Source organism: Schistocerca piceifrons, chromosome 8, assembly GCF_021461385.2.
Source record: "Schistocerca piceifrons isolate TAMUIC-IGC-003096 chromosome 8, iqSchPice1.1, whole genome shotgun sequence".
Lineage (NCBI taxonomy): Eukaryota > Metazoa > Arthropoda > Insecta > Orthoptera > Acrididae > Schistocerca > Schistocerca piceifrons.
The window spans coordinates 132,276,912-132,298,850 of NC_060145.1; the positions used below are offsets into that span (position 1 = coordinate 132,276,912).

The 21,939-nt window shown below is 39.2% G+C and overlaps 1 protein-coding gene across 1 annotated transcript in view; it reads left to right on the forward strand.

The window, feature by feature from the left end:
* LOC124711554 (lachesin-like) overlaps nt 1-21,296 on the forward strand; it is a 140,878-nt gene extending 119,582 nt beyond the window's left edge. Inside the window, exon 6 of the mRNA XM_047241690.1 lies at nt 21,059-21,296. Within this exon, the coding sequence (XP_047097646.1) occupies nt 21,059-21,135 (77 nt within the window). The 3' untranslated portion in view covers nt 21,136-21,296. The remainder of the gene's footprint in view (nt 1-21,058) is intronic.
* Nucleotides 21,297-21,939: the final 643 nt, after the last annotated feature.

Consider the following 21,939-nt stretch of genomic DNA (forward strand, 5'->3'; position numbering starts at 1 on the left):
GTTTAAATGTGGCTGTCTCCAATGCCCTCTCCTCAAAACTCTCCATAAACATGTTGGCAACCACAGGGGACAGTGGGCTGCCCATAGCTACACCTTCAGTTTGCTTGTAATATTGGTTTCTGTACAGGAAATACGTGGATGCCAGTGTATGACTGAACAGGTCCAACAGAGCACCGTCAAATTTCTCTGCAATCAGTTCTAGTGAGTCCTTCAGTGGGACCCTGGTGAACAGCGATACCACATCAAAACTAACCATGATGTCCGAATCTGTGATGTGCAGTTGCTTGAGGTGTTGCAGGAAATCTTCTGAGTTGCGGATGTGGTGAATACATTTCCCCACATATGGAGACAGGAGACCTTTGAAGTACTTGGCTGTTGTGTATGTAGGTGCCCCAATATTACTGACAATAGGACGTAGGGGCACGCCCTCCTTGTGTATTTTAGGTAGACCATACAGTCTAGGTGGCACTGGCGCTTTTTCCCGTAGTTGTCTGATGATCTTATCGGGCATCCCTGTTTCCTTCAAGAGAACACTAGTCTTCTTGGCCACCTTGTCTGTGGGGTCACACTCCAGAATTCTGTATGCAGGGTCCTCCAGGGGCGTACTTTCTCATCATAATCCACCCACTGCAAGATGACAGTGGAGTTCCCTTTGTCTGCTGGCAGTACCACAATGCTGTTGTCTTCCTGTAGTTTCTTGAGTGCAAGCCTCTCCTCAGTTGTGATGTTCGATTTTGGTGGCCTGGCCTTGGTGAGGGCCTTGCAGGTCTCTTGGCGGACTTCCACTGCCACATTAGGTGGAAGTGTGACTGCAACTTGCTCTACTGCACTGACGAAACCTGAAATGGGTACGTTTCTAGGGGTCGTAGCAAAGTTGAGACCCTTGCTGAGTACCTTTAATGTTGTATCATCAAACTGTATGCCACTCAGATTCGTCACAGTGCATGTCTCTTCCATCTGCTGTGCTTTCTTACTCATGTGGTCAAACTTTGCAGATTGGCAAGATGAGGCATTCCTTCTAGCACACTACACTTCTAGCACGCTAGAAGCATGTTTATGGAGAGTTTTGAGGAGAGGGCATTGGAGACAGCCACATTTAAACCCACATGCTTCTTTAGGTATGTGGATGACACCTTCGTGATCTGGCCACATGGGATGGACAGCTCAATGAGTTTCTTGAACATCTTAACTCATGCCACCCTAATATCGAGTTCACCATGGAACTGGAGAAGAATGGCCAGCTGCCATTTCTGGATGTACTAGTCCAGAGGAAAGCAGATGGATCAATTGGCCACAGTGTGTACCGAAAACCAACACACACTGATTTATATCTGCAGGCCAGCAGCTGTCACAACACTGCACAGAAGAATGGGGTTCTGAAGACTTTGGTCCACAGAGCACGTGCCCTGTCAGACCAAGAGAATCTACCCATAGAGATAGAACATCTCAAAACAGTTTTCTCCAAGAATGGATACACGGACAGACAAATTGAGAGGGCACTCCAACCAGCCACTATACCACAGGTTCCTGAAGGAGACCAAGATGAAGCAAAGAAGGTGGCATATCTGCCCTATGCTGGCTCTATTTCTGCCAGAATCAGTAGGATCCTCCATAAACACGATATCTAGTGTGTTTTCTGTCATCCAACAAGATCGGGGGACTGCTGGGGAGTGTCAAAGACGACCTGGGGTTACGAAAACCTTGTCAATGTGGCATGTCCTACATTGGCCAGACGACAAGAACTATGGAGATCAGGTGCAAAGAACATCAGAGGCACACTAGATTAAGACAGGTGACTAAGTCAGCCATTGCTGAACACTGTCTAGAACTAGATCATGCCATGAAGTATGAGGATACCAAGATTCTAGCACAAACACCCAGATTTTGGGACAGTGTTATAAGAGAATCGATAGAAATTAAAATGGCTGACGATCTTATGAACCGTGACACAGGGTACCAGCTAAGCAGAGCCTGGGATCCGGCTCTGGAATTGTTAAAGGAGCAATGGGGCCAGCTGCAACACTACACAAACAGAAGAACCAGAGACATGGAGATGGTAAACGAGCCCCTGACGGACTGCCAGGCGCACCAGACCGAAGATGGAACACCCAGAAGTGGGACTGGTGGATGCGGACCGCAGAGGGAACATCCAGAGCTGCAGCGGACGAAAAACGGAGCAGCAATGCTCCAACAGGTCGTGGTGAGCGGGCGCCGACCACAGGGAGAACGCTTGGTACCCCAGACCATAGATGAAACCCCCAGGAGCGGGTTTGGTGGGCACGGACCGCAGAGGGAACACCTAGAACTGCAGCGGACGGAAAATGGAGCTGCAATGCTCCAGCAGGTGGCAAGGAATGGGCGCGGACCACAGAGGAAGCACCTGCAGCCGTTGATGGAGGGGGAAGGCCATAGGCATAAATACTGGACCAGGTCAACTCGAGGAGCAGTCTCAGGTTGCACCTGATGAAGGCCACGAGCTACGTGACCAAAATATCGTGCAAGTATGATGCTGATATCCGGCAGAACACCCGACAACCTAAGATGTCATTAGATCGCCGGGAAAGCCTGAAGAGTTACTGATTGAAATTGCTCAACAAATTGCCCGTGTGTGGTGCATCAAGGCAAGTGACCGGTTACAGGCAATATCACATTTCACAGACTGCTGTGATCCGTCACTCATGTGTGGGGCACTTAACACATCATGGGAAAATATTATGAATAGTGGTATGAGAAGTGTTACTTTCAAAGTAAATTTCCTTTTAAGCAAGGTGAATTATGATACATGTGAGAATGTGTGCTGAAATGATCTGTGATTTATCACAGATTATTTGACTCTCATTCAGAACTTAACACTTTGAGAACCAGCCACACAAAAAAATTTCAGACCTAAAGCCCAGCCATTTATGCCATTATTTAAAATTTTACTGGCACATTTGCATTTGATATATTGTAAAGGGATACACATGCTAAAAAAGATCAACATTACATGTGAAATGCTAGTTTTTGCTGTATATATATACTGAATGTATATTTCTTTAAATCATTAAATTTTCCTATTTGCATCTTCATGCTACTTAAAAATGATGTTACTGATGGGTGACTGGATATCTGCTGTCATTGGCTGGCTAGATCACATGTCATGAGGTAGGACTGGCTGGCAGAAGCACATAGCAATCTTCATTTTAGTGCTTTGGAAGCTCCCATGCTGTTTTGATGGAATTTGTATTTATACTTTCATAATACAAAAACATGCAGTGTACATATTTAAGCATGGCAAAGAACTTTCCAAAATGTGTTGTTTCTTTTCCTAAAGAGCTGGGAAATTCTATGTCTGTGTATAAAACCCTTACCATTCAAAGTACTGGTAAGTTTTATAGCTCTGAGGGAAAGTATATTGTGATTCAACATGGAATAAATAAATGAATAAATAAATGTCACCTGGGAAAAAGTGTATCTTCATTCCAAAGAAAGTGTGTTTTTAACTGGCAAATCCAAGAAAAACCCGGGATTTTTTTTTTCTTGTCCGCATATACACCCTGAATTAATCACATATCATTTGTGACAACTTGAAACTATGCACCAGACCAGAATCAAACACAGATACCTGTCTTTTATGGGCAGTTTGCTACCAGTTCCACTCTCATCGACCAGGTCACAACTTCAGCTTGTCACAAGGCACTCCCCTGCAACACAGTTATAACAAGTGAAGATTGCAATGTATACTCTGTCCATTAATAATAATAATAATAATAAATCACTTTGTGTTAAAAGAATCTTCCATCAGTTCTTGGTAGAACAGCAATATAATAAATGAAAAGCAACAGTTTGCTTTTGTTCTACAGTATTACTTTTATTGTGTTAACTGGTTTTTGGCTTACAAGGCCATCTTCAGACATTTACTGAGTATTGTCACCAAAGAAGCTACAATGTTTGCAAATGACATTGGAAGAGAAGTAACAAGTCTAGAAACATAGAGTAAGTAACATCTTCGACAGTGTGGTGATAAATGCAATGAAAAAGTAAAAAAATTTAACATTAAATAAATAAAAATGGAGTAGACAGGAAAAACTTTAACATAAAATAGGAACAGCATGCCTTCATGACAGTTTCTATTAATAAACAAAACTAATAAAATAAAATGAATTCTTGACAAGGCTACATCAGAAGTGTAAAACATGGACAGTGGTACACAAACCAAGTAAAAGAGGAAGAAACAATTACATTGATAAATGTTTCTTCTTTTAATTGTGTGCTAGAGAGATCAAAAACCCAGGACTTTACCTTTTGTAGACTAAGCTTTTATCTGCTGGACCATCAGACCATGTTTTATGCACTGATTCAAAGCTTTGAAACTCAACAGAATATCTTCTGCATATGTTACTGGACTAGAAAACTTTAAGGAAATGTTATGTCAGAAGCTTTGTTTGATCCGTTGCTCATCACATTGTGTTCTCAATGTTCTTATTCCAGAAAGTACACAATACGTGCAGTTTGAAAGAGAGGTATTGTTAGACTGAAGTTTTAATTTGGATAAGCATGATATACTCTGAAGGCTCTTGATCTGCCAGAAACTCAAGTTGCCTTTCTGTAACATTATAGTCTAATTTAATTAGCACTGAAATTGACATACTATTTTCGTTTTTAAAATCTCCTTTCCTAAAATATTGATGGCTCCACAGTCACATTTCTTTTGATGTTCCTTGGGCATAACCCCTTTTTTGTTTATTAGTTGTTTGTCTGTCATTCTGTGTACTTTCTTTGTATTAAAATGTAATAAAAGTTGCTTCTTTGCATTGATGTGTCTCAACTGGAATTACTGTAAACCTTAATAGGTTGTAGTTGTGTGCAAGTTGTGTCTCATGTCAGCACCAACGATGCCTGTCGCGTGTGTTCTGAAAGCCATCCTCAGTTCATACAGGCAGCTGGTGTAAGTGGTAAAGGTTGGCCTCATGTATGGGGTGCAAGCAGAGCTCACAATTTGCAGCATTATTCCCAGTGTTGATTGGAGACCTTTGGTTTGGAGCCAAGTGGAGGGTCTCAACCAAATAATTCACCGAGTCTGTGACGGTCTTGGCTGCAGATTTCTAGACCTTGGTTATTGTGTGGGGATTTGTAGGACTGCCCTTGATAGGTCAGGGATGCACTAAACAAAGGAAGCAGCTGTTCGGATAGCAGAGTACTTGTGAAGTGCACATAAGGACTTTTTACGCTAGGTAGTTTGAGATACTCTGACTCACCAATCAATATGCAGCAAGGGAAGTCAGACCATATTCAGAATAAAAACACTTCAACTGTCAAAAGTTTTATCACTAAATTGCCACAGTATTCAAACAAAGTTCCTGAATTTAATGCCCTCCATGAAAGTTCTCAAACTCAAATTATTCTCAGGACCAAGAGCTGAAACCTGAAGTCAAAAGCTCTGAGATATTTAGCGAATCATAATTTCATAAAACTATCTTGAGCAGCTAGTTCACAGCCCACATGAAATGGAAATATCTTAGACTCTGTAGTTACAAGTAGGTTGTACCTTATCGACAACATCAGCACAAAAACAGGGATTAGCGATCATGATGTCATTATTGAAACTATGGTAACAAAAGTTATCAGATAAGAAGGCTAGGAGAATGTTTCTGCTGGAAAGAGTAGATAAGCAGTTATTAGCATCTCACTTATACAGTGAAATAACATCACTTAGGGCCAGTGAGATTAAAGTACAGGATTTATGGACAAAGTTTATGCAGATTACAAATCATGGTCTGAAGAATTATGTGCCTAGTAAGTGAATTAAGGAGAGACTGATCATGGTTTAATAATGAGATTCAGAAAATTCTGAGGAAGTAGATGCTGTTGCACTCTTGGTTCAAGAAAGAATGTGCAAGTGACAACAAGCAAAGGTTAGTAGAGATTCGTGCGTCTGCGAGAAAGATCTGTGGACAAAGCAAACAACTACTACCACCATCATACCTCAGCAAAAGATGTGGCAGAGAACCTGAGAACATTCTGGTCCTAAGTTAAGTTCCCAAAAGCATCTAAGGCTTCCATCTTCTCATTTGCTGATCATTCTGGTGTGGCATCTGAAGATAGCAAAACGAAAGCCTGAGTTTTAAATTTCACATGCAAGAAATCATTCACACAGAAGAATCATACAAACATACTGTCACTTGACCACTGAACAGACTTGAATATGGACGACACAGTAATAAGCATCCATGGCATAGAGAAACATCTGAAGGAATTGAAAACAAGTAAGTCACCAGGTCTGGATGGAATCCCAGTTTGGTTTTTCAAGGAGCACTCTATAGCATTGGCCCCTTACTTATGTCAAATTTCTGACACATTGCAAAATCCCAAGCAACTGGAAAGAATCACAGGTGACTCTTGTGTATAAGAAGGGCACAAGAATTGACACACAAAATTACAGACCAATATCCCTAACATCAGTGTGCTGCAGAATCCTTGAACATATTATCAGTTTGAATATAATAAAATTTCCTGAGACTGAGAAGCTTATGTCCACAAAGTAGCATGGTTTTAGAAAGCATCATTTGTGTGAAACTCACCTTGCCCTTTTGTCACATGGTTTCTGCAAACTATGGATGAAGGGCAACAGGCAGATTCCATATTTCTAGATTTCCAGGAAGGGTTTGACGCAGTGCACCTTTGCAGGCTGTTACAGAAGTTAGATTCACAGATATGTGAATGGCTTGAAGATTTCTGAAGTAACAGAACCTACTATATTCACAAGCTGTGACATTGTCGTGAATAAAACAGTGATCTGTATATACAACATTTGACAATTCCACTATGGCTGCAGTACATTCGGACTTTGTTTTTATAAAACAGGTATGCCTCTTCATACTTAAAGCGCACAAATGCATATATTTGTCAGTAGTACCTGTGAGTTTATTTATGTTTTTCCCATTTTTTGCTGCAGATCTGATGATGGTCATTATAGACCCAACCGGTAATCTGTTAACAAAAAGTTTGTGACCATAGATGTAAATTAAAGGAAACTTACCTACTACTTTGTCCTCGATGGTGAGTGTTCATCAGAGACCAGGGAAGTGTGAGAGGACTGCTGTTATTCTCTATATACATAATTGATTTGGCAGACAGGATAGGCAGAAATCCATGGTTGTTTGCTGATGATGCTGTGGTGTACGGTAAGGTGTTGAAATTGAGTGACTATAGAAGGACACGAGATGACTTAGACAAAATTTCTACTTCAGCATGTGAGGATTATGGTAGGAAAGTTGACTTTGGTTTATTGGAAAAATTATAGGAAAATGAGATTCATCTGTAAATGGAACTGCATATAGCATGCTAGTGCGACATATTCATGAGTACTGCTCAAGTGTTTGGGATCCATACCAGGTTGAATTAAAGGAAGACATCACAGCAATTCAGTGGTGGGCTGCTAGATTTGTTACTGGTAGATTTAAACAACATGCAAGTGTTATAGTGATGCTAACTGCAGAATGATTCTGTTGCCTGCACCATGCATTGTGAGTAAGAATCACAAAGATAATGATATCAGAAATTAGGGCTCATATTGAGGCATATAGACAGTCTTTTTTCCCTCGTTCTATTTGAGAGTGGACCAGGAAAGAAAATGACTGTTGGTAGTATGGGGTACCCTCTGCCATGTGATGTAAGATGGATTGCAGAGTATCGGTGTAAATGTAGATGTTATAGGCCCATATTAATCACACAATTCCAGCTAAGAAGTTGATTACATCTTTTGTTTGATATGCAGTTTGAGTAATCTTGTTTTTATGTCATGTCAGGTGAAGGAACCACAAGAAGAATGGTGATAATCAACAGATCAAATTTCCAGCTTTGGAAATTTCAAATTCAGATTTTGTTTGACACCTGCATTTGAGATGTGGTGGACACTGAGAGACCAAAACTCATGGATTTGATGATGTCTGCTTGAAAACTGTGGGCAAAAGACAATGATCACACCAAGTGTTGCATTTCGACCACAATTGAGTACTCACAACTAGCATTTTTGATAACAGGCACAACTGCTTATGAAATGTGGAAGAAACTGTGCATGATTCATGGACAACCATCTGAAGCAAACAAATTTTCTTTCATGAAAAACTCCCATGAATACTGAATGAATGTGAGTGATTTGGTGTTGGGGCATATCACAAAAATCATGAACATTGCAAGTTAAAACTCGTGCTGGATATAACGGTCATGGTCAAGATCTTCAGAAGTCCTTCTAATGATGTTCATTGCCCTTGTCACAGCCTGGGATAGTAAGCCTGGAATCAGCAAACGATTCTGAAATGTTAAGGCTGACTCATCTCCGAAGAAAAGTGATTGAACAACATGGAGAAGGTGGCCAGTGTCCTGGTGGCGACTTCATCTCAAGACTGGAAGAAGGAGCATAAAGGCACAAAGAAAAAGAACCTGAAACAGGTGAATTTAAGAAGAAAATTTACTCACTGAACCTGTGGCAAGGAAGGCCATCTGTTGAGAAACTGCCATTCTATGAAGAAAACTAGTGTGCAAAATAGAGGCAATGTAAATGTGTTCATTATTACCGATGGTGGGTCACACAAAAGAGTTCCATGTAATAAAGGGACTTCCGAGAGTGTGCTGAATGCTGATGTAAGTAATGTCTGTATTATTGAGATTGGAGCATTGTGTCACATCACTTTTCAGTGGGAGTCGTTCAATGAAATTCGCTAATGACAAAACATTGAAACTTCACTTGGAGAAAATGCTAAATGTGAAGCGAAGGGAATCAGATCAATTAAAATATAGAAATTTGTAAATATGTGTTGGGAAGATGAGTGAATTGATGAAGTGCTGCACATCCCAAAACTAAGGAAGAATTTGTTTTCTGTCGGTATTCGTATGACAAATGTTTTGGGATGAGCTTTGTAGATAAGTTTGTAAACATTTCTCATGATGGATGTGTTTCTGCCCAAGAAATAAGAATATAAAACAAGACTTGCTGAATTTTTTTTTTTTTTTTTTTTTTAAATCATACACCCAATGTGATGTGAATTTTTCATCCACAAATAACCTCAAAATCTGACACGACAGAATGTGTCATATAAATATCAAATTGGGGTGATTGTGAATTAGATCAAAACTGGTCCTATCAAGGCAATAAGCGTAACAGATGTGGCATCATTCTTCCGCAAGGTGTGTCAGCATGGAAAGTCTGTCCATTAACCTTTTAGCAAGAAAATCAAAGCAAGAAATGTGGAAATCAGTGACTTTATACACAGTGAAATATGTGGAATAATGGAGATTGAATGACTCTGTGGTGTGAAGTATTTTGTTACACTCATGAACAATGCACTGTGTCTTCATCATATCTATTTTTTGATAAATAAATCTGACGTTTTTGATTGTTTTAAAGAATTTGTGACGGTAATGTCTGATGGGCAGTCTAAAATCCTAAGCAATGATTGAGGGACAGAATACTTGACAGGAACATGAAGAACTACCTCATCAAATGTGGAACAGCACTTGAGACAAGGGCACCATATACTCATAAAAAAAAATAAAAAAATAAAATAAAACAGGAATGCAGAAGATGAAAACAAGGCTACTATCGAATCCATGAGGTCCATGCTCATTGTGGTGAATGTTCCAAAAATTCTGTGGGTGGAGGCAGTTAACACTGCTATTTATACATTGAATTGATCTTTAATCAAAAAGAGAACAAATGCAACAACATCCAAATTATGGTCAGGCAGAAAACACTAAATCTCTCAAATGAGGACTTTTGGGGTAGAAGCATTCATCTGTGTTCCTGAATTGTTCCACAAGAAGTTGGAACCAAAGACCAAGGAAATGGAAATGGAAATGACCGTATTGCGTCATAGGCCGGGGAGTTCCCAGATGGGAAGTTCAGCCGCAAAGTGCAGGTCTCATTGAGTGTGATGCCACATTGGGGGACCTGTGCATCAACGATGGGGATTAAATGATGATGAAGACAGCACAACACCCAGTCCCTGATGGGAGAAAATCTCCCGCCTCAGCCAGGAAATGAACCCAGGTCCCTGTGCATTGCAATCCAACACAATGATCTTAGTTGGATATCAGGGAGAATCTCACAATTACAGACATTTGATTCAGAAGTAAAAAAAATAAATAAATAAATAAAACACTGAATCCCATTATGTGAATTCCAATGAGGGAATCCTGACCAACGATAAACTTGTTTTGAAGCGTGACTGTGTTGGTTTACGCCATTTATTCCCTATTTTGGACCCCAACATCAAAGAATCTGATGAGAAAGGTGGAGAATAGTATGTTGAGCCACCAGCTGAAGATGAGAGAAAAGTACAAGCAGAGGGTGACTGAGATCCTGAACAATCAATCAAAGATTGGCAGCAATCTTATGGATTACATGCCAGGCACATGAGTCTACCTCAGCCAGATGTAACATAAAAGTTGACTGTCTTGAACTGAACAGTTGAAGATGCAATCTAGGATTCAGACAAAAAATGCAAATGATCAATTGAAAAGGAACTATAAGTGCACCAAATAAGTGAAACTTGGGTTATTGTGTCAAAATAGACTCAAAGGATGATACATTCAAAGTGTGTCTTCAAAGCACAAGCATCAAAAACTGCAAATGGCCTCCATATTAAGCTCGACTTGTTGCTTGAGGCTTTACTCAATGTTCTGGTCTGGACTAAAATGAAACTTCCTCCCCAGTAGTGAGATATGACTTTACTCAATGTTCTGGTCTGGACTAAAATGAAACTTCCTCCCCAGTAGTGAGACATGACTCATAATGCACTTTGCTCAAGTTTCCAGCCGAAGAAGATTTTGAACTGTTGTAATTTGATGTAAAAACTGCATTTCAATATGGAAAACAAAACAAAGAAGTTTATAATTTGGTGTCACAAGGTGTGATGCTGGTTGACAATGAATATATATGCAAGCTTAAAAAGTCAATATAAAGTTTAAAGCAAGCTGCCATTTCTACATCTACATCTATATTCTGCAAACCACTGTGAGGTGTATCGCATAGGGTACATGCCACTGTACCAGTTTCTTCCTGTTCCATTCACATATGGAGTGTGGAAAGAATGATTATATGAATGCCTCTATGGATGTAGTAATTATTCTGATCTTATCCTCACAATCCCTATGTGAGCGATATATAGGGGATTTTAGTATATTCCTAGAATCATTATTCAAAGCTGGTTCTTGAAACTTTGTTAACAGACTTTCTCAGGATAGTTTACACCTGTCTTCAAAAGTCTGCCATTTAAATTCCTTCAGTATCTCTGTGACACTCTTCCATGGATTAAACAAACCTGTCACCATTTGCGCTCCCCTTCACTGTATACGTTTCAATATTCTGTTAGTCCCATTTGATATAGGTACCACACACTCGAGAAACATTCTAAAACCAGTCGCACAAGTGATTTGTAAGCAATCTCCTTTGTAGATTGATTGCGCTTCCCCAGTATCCTACCAATAAACTGAAAGTCTGCCTCCTGCTTTACCCATGACTGAACCTATGTGATCATTCCATTTCATATCGCTACAGAATGTTACACCCATGTATTTGTATGAGTTGGCCGATTCCAACAGTGACTCATTGGTATTATGGTCATAGGATACTATGTTTTTTTTCATTTTTTAAAGTGCAAAATTTTACATTTCTGAACATTTAGAGCAAGTTGCCAGTCTGTGCACCACTTTGAAATCTTATCAAGATCTTACTGAATATTTATGTAGCTTCTTTCAGAAAGTACTTAAAAGACAATTTCATAATCTGCAAAAAGCCAGATTTTACTATTAATATTGTCTGCAAGGTCATTAATGTACAACATGAACAGCAGGGGTCTTAACACATTTCTCTGGGGACACCTGAAGCTACTTCTACATCTGACAATGACTCTCCATCCAAGATAACATGCTGCATCCTCCCTACTAAAACGTCCTCAATCCAATCACAAATTTCTCTTGATACCCCATATGATTATGCTTTTGACAATAAGCGTAGGTGTGTTACTGAGTCAAATGCTTTTTGAAAATCGAGAAATACTGCATCTACCTAATTGCCTTGATCCAAAGCTTTCAGTATGTCATGCGAGAACAATGCAAGCTGGGTTTCATATGATTGTTGCTTTTGAAATCCATGATGGTTAGCACTGAGGCACATTATGTTTGAGCTCAGAATATGTTCTAAGATTCTACAACAAATCAAGATCAAGGATATTGGGTGGTAGTTTTGTGGATTAGTTCTACTATTCTTCTTGTAGATGAGTGTGACCTGTGCCTTTTTCCAAGAACTGGGCATGGTCTTTTGTTTGAGGGAGCTACTATAGATTATAGGTGGGGCAATTGTCCTGGGTTTTCCTTTCTAAAGGAACATTTGAAAACTGAGTTAACATTTCAGCTTTTGCTTTGCCTGTCTCATTTGCTATGGACTGGACACTAACTCTGGTGCCACTAACAGCCTTTACATATGACCAGCATTTCTTTGGCCTCCGTGAAAGATCACTTGACAATTTTATGCTACAGTAGTCACTAAAGGGATCATGCATTGCTCTCTTGATAGCCAAATGCATTTCATGCAGCATCTCTCTATCTATAGCCCTATGCTTTGTTTTATACCTATTATGCAGTAATCTCTGTTCCTTAGGAAGTTTCTTTACAGTGACTGTATACCATGGAGGTTCTGTCTCATAATTAACTGTTCTATTGAGTACATATTTATCCAGAGCATGGTCAACTATCAACTATCCTTTTAAACTTGAGCCAGAGTCCCTCTACATGTTCCTGCCCTGTGCTGAAGGTTTCAAGTCCAACACTTAGATGTGACACTACAGATTTTTTTATCTAGTTTACTGAAAATATATATCTTCCTTTTTGTTTTAGTTGTCCTTTGTACTTTGATAATCACTGCTGCCACAATTGCATCGTGGTCACTGATACCAGTTTTGACATGGACATCCTCAAGGAGATCAGATTTAGTTGTTGCTATTAGATTCAATATATTTCCATCATGAGTGGTGGGGTTTCTAACTATCTGTTCTGGGCAGTTTTCAGAGAATGCATTTAGTAAAGCTTCACAGGATGTCTTATCACAGCCACCCCTAACAAAAGTGTAATTTTCCTAATTAATTGATGCATGATTAAAGGCTCCAGCGATAATTGCAGTACGATGGGGGAACTTACAAACAAGTGAACCGAGAATTTCTCTAAAGTTTTTGGTTACGTCAGGAGGTGAGTCTGGTAAGTGATAGAAAAATCCAGTTATCATTTTATGCCCACCCCTGAACCCCTGATACTGGGTCTTACCTAAACAGTTTCACATGCAGCTTCTCAGTGGATTTGAGTTCCTTGTCTACTGCAACAAATACACCATATACACAATATAAATACACAATATACACTTAAATTTTTCCCAAAAATCTCACTGCTTTCAATTTCAGGTTTCAATCAGCTTTCTGTACCTAGTATCATGTGAGCTTCGCTGTTTTACATGAGCACTTCAAATTCTGGCAGTTTTTTGGAAATGCTTTGGCAGTTTACCATTAGGATTTTAATACTCATACCTGTTGGAGGCACTTATTTTGACCTTACACTGATATTTCTGTGTTTTCTACACCTATCATTATGTGGATTGGCTGGAGAGTCACATAATCTAAAAAACCCTTGTGTGCTAACTGAGTTGCAGCCTCTGATGTGTAGTGCACACCTGACCTATTTAGGGAGATCCTACAGTCCTCAACCCATGGTGCAAGTCCAGGAAGTTGCAGCTTAGCTTGTCACAGGACCTTTGAAGTCTCTGGTTCAGTCCTTCCACTCAACTCAGAATGAAAGGGTCACGATCAGTGCTGGGCGTATTGCTGCAAATTGTGAGCTTCGTTGAAACTCCATGCACAAGGCTGGTCTTCTCAACTTTCTCTACCAGTCGCTGGAATGACCCAGATGACAGGAATCACTTGCTCCAATGCATTCCACAATCTGCAGTTGGCTGCACCCTGTTACCTCAGTGGCTGCTGGAATAGCCTCATCATCATGTCAAATGAGCCCTGAGACATACACAATGAGTTGTTGGAACCAAATGTTTTGAAAGTTCTTGAAGAAATTCGATTTCAAAGAAGTGGTGCAAATAAATGTATTTTCAGTGGAAAAGTTGGAAATGATATGGTCTTTATGACTTTATATGTAGACGATTGGAAACAGCAAAGAAGCAGGTATTGTAGAAGAAGTAGTGAAAACTTTTGGAATAACTGTTTCTGAGTGAAAATCTTTTGCAGAATGGAAACTGAGTGAAATAGAGAAGAAAATATGTTGTTTGTTAACCAAACAGCATATGCAACATGAATCATGAAACGTTTTGACTTGAAAAATTCGAATTCTGTATATCTGTTATGGTGGATTCAAATGTGAAATTAACTCAGATAATGAAAATGTGTCAGTTATGGAGATATCTCTTGTCTGGGAAGCAGCTGGTTTACTTTTATTTCTAATGATGGTTATTAGTCAAACAGATCTGGCTTTTGCAGTGAATGCAGCAAGCAAATACTCAAACAACTATGATGAGAGTCATTGTGAAGCAGTTGTACACATTTTCAAGTAATGTACATGTGAGGCATGAATGACTTTGGAATACTGTAGACAAAGAGCAAAGAAAAGTTGATTCTTGTTGGGTATAGCACCTCAGATTATGTGGGGGGACATGGAAATAAGCTGGCTGACTTCTGGTTTTGCTTTTCTTTTATCAAATGGACCGGTAACATGGTTCTCTCTGCATCAAAAAATGGTGACCTTGAGCACCATGGCAGCAGAACATGTGGCAGCTAGAATGGCTGTAAAAGACATGATATCACTGTGAAATCTGTTACGTGATTCCTGAAATCAATGGGATCAAGCAACAAAACTCTGTATGGAGAATCAGAGTGTGATAAGATTCATAAAAAACCCCAAATTTCATAAAAGATTGAAACACATTGATATCTGATACCATTCATAAGAGAAAGGTATTAAGAAGGAGCAATCGTTATCAAGTATTTTCTAAGTGAAAATACTATGCAGACATTTTCACAAAACCATCAAGCAAAGATAGGATTGTGACCTTGTGCACAAGCTTGAACATCGTCAGAGACAGATGTTAAGATGCTCAAACAGCGGGAGTGTTGAAACTGAAATATTGTTCTCATTTTCAAAATATCCCTGCATGAGATACTGATGGCACCACAATCGCATTTCTTCTGAAGTTACTTGGATGTGGCCCTTTTTTTGTTGTGTGTCCATTATTACATGTACTTTGCTTTGTATTAAAACATAATAAAAGATGTCCCTTTGCATACTTATATCTGAATCTGAATTCCCATAAACCTTAATAATTAGTGACTTATGTCTACCTATCACTTCCACATATTACCAGTAATATATGCCAGTGATTGTTACATATTCCTTTGTAAACTGTGTTGCAGAGCTTCAATGCATTTAAAGAATGGCTTTGTGGAGCCACCAAAAGCTGCTTGGATGTTTACTTATTCACAGACAACCAGTTTCGAACAAGCAACCATCTTCAAGTCATGAATGAACATTAAGTCAATTTAAAATGAGGTTGTATATCTACATCTACATCTGTACTCTGCAAACCTCTGTGAAGAGTGAGGCAGAGGGTGCATCCCATTGCACCAGTTATTAGGGTTTCTTCCTGTCCATTCACGCCTACAGCACAGGAAGAATGATTGTTTGGATGTCTCTGTATGTGCTGCAGTTATTCTAATCTTATCATTCCAATCCCTATGTGAGCAATACATAGGGAGTTGTAGTATATTCCTGGAGTCATCACTTAAATCCGGTTATGGAAACTTTATTAACAGACTTTCTCTGGATAGTTTACATCTATCTTCAAGAGTCTGCCAATTTAGTTCCTTCAGTGTGTCTGTGATAGCCTCCCAGAGAGCAAACAAATCTGTGGCCACTCATGTTGCCCTTCTCTGTATACATTCAATATCCCCTGTTAGTCCTATTTCGTACAGGTCCAACATACTCAAACAAATTCTAGAAGCGCTCTTACAAGTGATTTGTAAGCAGTCTCCTTTGTAGGCTGATTGCACTTCCCAAGTATTCTACCAATAAATGAAAGTCTGCCACCTGCTTCACCCATGACTCAGTGACTGAACTTACATGATCATTCCATTTCATGTCCCTATAAAGTGTTACATCTAGGTATTTATACAAGTTGGCTGATTCCAACAGTGACTCATTGATATTACAGTCATAGGATACTATGTTTTTTTCATTTTGTGAAGTGCACAGTTTTACATTTTTTAACATGTTGAGCGAGTTAACAATCTTTGAACCACTTTCAAATCTTATCAAGATCTTACTGAATATTTATGTAGCTTCTTTCAGAGAGTGTTCCATTAAAGATAACTGCATCATCTGCAAAAACCCTGAGGACACTATTAATATTGTCTGTAAGGTCATTAATATAAACATTAACAGCAAGGATCCCAACACCCTTCCCTGGGGCACACTTGAAGTTACTTCTACATCTGGTGATGACTCTCCATCCATGATAACGTGCTGTGTCCTCTCTACCAAAAAGTCCTCAATGCAGTCACAATTTCACTTCATACCCCATATGATCATAATTTTAACAAGAAGTATAAGTGTGTTGCTGAGGCAAATGCTTTTGGGAAATCAAGAAATACTGCATCTACCTGTCTGCCTTGATCCTTGGTATCAAGTACATAATTGTATTCAGTTACAGAATCTGTCACATAAATGCATCTTTTATCTGCACATTTTTCTTCAGTCAGCAGTAGTAAAAATCAACAGCCTACTGCAGTGTTTAGCATACACCTGGCCAAAGTTGTATCATGTCAACTTGATCAATAGGCTGCACCACTTTGCTTTGGCTCCTAGAGCAGTGGGCTGCAGTGGCACAGGGATTTTAATGTGTAGCAGACATGTACCTGTAAACAAACAAACCAAAAAAAAATTAACCTTGTAGTTTTATTACTACTATTATTATTTTTTTAGGTGACAGTAAAAAATTTATGATTACCCTGATATGTGAGTATAGTTTTCCTTTCTCTATTCTTTCAGATTAGATTAGATTCTGTTTTCGTTCCACAGACCCAAGAAATGAGATGATTCTCGTGGGTGTGGAACGTGTCAGAAAGTATAACATAAAACATTTGAATATAATGCTTACTACCCTGATCATTTGTCAGGAGATAGTTGAAATAGGTTAATACGATGCAGTAAACTGGAACAGCTAATATTTACAGAATTATCATGCTGTCAGAACGAAACACTGTTATGCACTATTAATAAATTTATCATACACAAGGCAGATTTATCATACACAAGGCATCAGGCAGATACTTTTTTGTATAGTCATATCAGTGGAGGAAACCAGGTAAAGTGAATTTCAGTGAAGCTCCATCAAAGTTCACTTCACATGACACATTACTTACAGGAGTAACAACTTTCCTGAACACACAATTACAGGGGATGGATGAACCTATGGAAACACAAAACACACCACACATTAGCATGCCTATTATTATATAGGGAAAATGTTGGCATTCAAAACAGTTTCCAGTCACCTCAGAATAGATAAAGACAGGTACTGTATGCTTTTGAGAGGTACCTTATATCGTTTCTCCTGTGAAATGGTAGCAAGTTCGGACGATGATGATGGAGGTGGATAACCATCATGCATCTTATTTCTCCAAAGTAGACCACTCATCCTCGTACTCACAAGACCAGTCCTGGTTGATGCAAGATGTGTCAACAAGGGCTCTGTTGTTTTGGAACATGGCTTCACCCTTGGGGAACAAACATTGTACCACGGAGGAGACTGATCAGCAGAATAGTCACACAGTCCTTGGCAGTAATAGTACTGGCGTGATTGTGTCTCAGCAATTGCACCTGAAGATGGCACCCAGATGGTTCGCGTAAATATTGTGTATTGAAGATGATCATATCCGGCAGCATATAAGACACCGGGAAAATCTACGGGATCACATCACTGAACCCTACTATACGAGGGGGGACCCAAAAGTAACCGGAATCGTAATGCTGCACATTGTGTACTTGTAGTAGCAGGTTGCGCTGCCAGAAGGTTGTACTAGGAGCTCTGTTGAATCATTCTGCCACACGGCCTCACCCAACAGTGAGTAGTATGGTTTCTTTGGCAGTTCTTTGAGTGTGCGTACAGTGCAGACATGACATGATGAAATGGCTAGTTCTTACGAGCAATGTGCGGCAGTGAAGTTTTGTTTCTTGCTCAGCAAGAACGCAGCAGAAACTGTTGCAATGATTCAGACAGCCTACAAATAACATGCTCTTAGTAAAACACAAGTGTATGAATGGTTTTCTCAGTTTAAAAAGGGAGAAATGCTGGTTGAAGATCAGCCCCGTTCCAGTCGACCTGCAACTGCTCGAAGCAAAGACACCATCAACAAAATCTGTGATCTCATCAGTGCAGATCGATGCAGGACAATTGACCAACTCGAGAACTTGTCTGGGTTGTCCTGGAGCTCAATTCAGTGCATCTTGACCATCAATTTGGGGATGTGAAGAGTGGCAGCAAAATTCATGCTGAAGCTTATTACCGGAAATCAAAGTTGCTTTCAAGCCTGTCTCGAAATGAAGGATGTGTTCAAAGATGATCCAAATTTTTTCAGCAAAATCATTACAGGTGATGAGTCATAATACTATGGGTACTATCCAGAAAGCAAACAACAGTAATCAGAATGAAAGTCACCTGGCTCACCTCGACCAAAAAAAGCTCGACAAGTTAAATCGAATGTGAAAACTATGTTGATCTGTTTTTTTGACGTCAAAGGGATCGTACACTCTGAATTTGTCCCTGAAAACCAGACAGTAAAGCAACAATTCTATTTGGAAGTTATGGAATGGCTTCGCAGAAGTTTGTCGTGAAAACTTCGAGCTTTGTGGGATTCTGGTGTGTGGTTCCTGCTTCACAACAATGGTCCCGCGCACATGGCTCTCAGTGTTCACCAGTTTTTGGCCTCAACGAAGATGACTACCTTGGCCCACGCGCCCTACTTGCCAGATTTAGCACCCTCGGACTTCTTCCTATTCCTGAGGATGAAAAGAGACTTGAGAGGGAAGCGTTTTGCGGATGTGGAAGACATGAAACGCAATGTCATGAAAGGGCTAGCAGGTATCAAAGAGAACGAATTTAAAAGGTGCTTTGAACACTGGAATGAATGTTTGTACAAGTATATTAATGCTAATGGAGAGTACTTCGAAGGAGATTAAGGTTGTGTTTGAAAACAATAAAGTGTATGCTTTCTAGAAAGAAATTCCGATTATTTTTGGGTCCCCCCTGATATTTCACTCTTGGGACATAAACTGAGCCAGAAACTGGAAATAGTGTGCAACAGGGCTCATCTGACCAAATTACTTTCTTCTGCTTCTTCATAATCTGGGTTTTATGGCTTCTTTTTCCTGTTGTCCTTTGCATGACTGATATGTTGTTTTGTAATTCCAGCTGACCTTATAATTTCCAGTTTATGTACCTCCTTTCATGTTGTTTTGCTGCTGATGGTATTTAAAAGTGCTACATTCAGTTCTGCAGTGACTTTTTCAGCTCTCGTCCCCTTGTTTTTCATGATAATCCTCTTCATCAACTATCTGTTATGATCCCTCAACAAACAGTTTTGCCTGTATTGTGACTTAGTGTATGATGTTTTTCAGCTTTCCCTATATGTGGTATAAATGTTCGATGTGGTGTCTCTTAAAACATCAAACACTTCAGCTCCTTTGGTTACAGAAACATCCATCACACGAGCACCAACAATTTGCCCTTCTTCGAAGTCACTTAACTCTGACATAATGCACTCCCAGCTACACAGAACACTGTTCTAACCATGACTGACACTTGCAATGTGTTGAGGACGTTGCTCAGATGCCTTTTGTGGTGAAATACAAGAGCCCAACCTACAGGCTTGTGTAGCATACGCATATATGATCAAGCATCCATTTCTCAAAATTGTTTCTATATTTTTGTCTGTCTCCTACATGTGTCACATGCTCAAGAATAAATGTGTAAATTTTTTGTGCACTTTTATCTTCTTCAGGTACTTTGTGTCCTTCTATAATTTAGTGAAATAAGCAGTTCACATGTTTATTTTCTACGTAGGCTTCTAAGCAGTTCAACTGTATTTGCTTATACCATTGCAAAATTATAGTCTTTGATATTTGTAAATTATATTCTTTTCATATTTGTTTCTTGGTATTTCAGATGACTTTGGTGTAGCTCAAAAATAAAATTCTGATTATTATTTTCTAACTGAGTGTAAACCACAAGGTGATCCATTTGAGATGTCAGAAAAGCAAAACACTCTATGCAAGAAACTATGCAAATTTATTGCTTGTTATTGGTGCAGGAGAGTCTGGAGGTTGTGCCTGAGGTTTATGTCACAGCATATTAACACTCAACATGTCCACCATTGTGAATGTGGCACATGTATCATACATTGGGTCCATGTTGCAACACTTGGTGCACAGCATTTCTGGAGTGATTTCTGGAAGGCCACTCTAATCTGCATTCATAGGTCGACCACATTTTGTGGTCTCTGTGCGTACACTGTTGACTTGATGTAGCCTGACACAAAGAACTCTGGGCATTACATCAGGGCTATTAGGAGATCATGGAACAGGTCCACCACAACTGCACCAGAGACTGTTGAATTTCTGGTGTAATTGTTCCCATACTGTGAGAGCCCAGTGTGGTGGAGTGCCATCCTTTTGATAGATAATGGTGTCCAGTATCCCATTTTGCTGTAATTGAGGGAATATGTATAACTTGACCATTTCTGTGTGTACAATGTGTTTCTGACATCTGGCACTTATGCTGCAAAATACACACTTTTGGCTTGCCCCCTGGGGCAATTGTTAACTCCCATACATACATTACTGAAAGTTGAACAGATATAGATACATCAACTTAACAAATATAATGTTATACTTTTCTGAAATCTCAAACAGATCACATTATATATTGAATAAACTGAGCAAATTTGATGTTTAACCAAGGAATATTTATTTTCAGAAACACAGGATCCTGTTTGTCCTCCAGCCTGCAATGTGAGGCCAGTGCTGAATATAACAGGAGCAGCAAGCAGTTAAGTATAGTAGTTGCAACCAGAGATTAACAGCTGTATGAAAACTCAGTTAACAGCTTTACAAACACCCATCTGAAGTTCGTTCATTGCACAGTGTTATCTTTTGTATTGCTGTCATTATATCTAACATTATAAATCTGCAAATAAAAATCAACAAAAATAGAAGATGAGTGGCGTCAGTATTAATATAGCAAAGAAAATTTCATAAAATTTCTACTTAGTAAGTGACAGCAGACACATATATATACATTTATGTTTACTTGAATAATTTAGGAAAAATTTGTACTTCAAATATTAAAGTGAATGGAAACACTCACAGATTCATTACAAGTGGACATAAACATGAGGAATCTTAGCACAATTTCCATATGCGGTCACTACAGAGTCATAGAAAATGAGCATGTAATGTGAAACTTCATGCTGAATTTACAATTACCTAAGAAGAATTAAATCCATAGTGCATTACAGTTTCTGGCAATAATGTTAGATCAGATCAGATATTTGGGTTAAAGTCAAAGTTCCCAATTCAATGACTCAGAGACATTTAAAATGTAGTAGCTTCTTTATTGGCACTTGTAGATGCTTGTGACTGTGGACAAAAGGTGCAGTCAACCCAACAAAATGCAAAGTATAAGTATTACAGAAAGAAATAAAGTTGCAATCCTAGTTGATAGTCAGAGAAGGCAATGTCAGAACTGAACCAAGTGCTTGTCTCAGCAATTTTAGTTATGCTTTAGGCTCTCTGAAGATGAGCTTGGTAAAGATAATTTTGTATTTGTCATTAAGAGTGTAGGAAACAGTTTGGCAG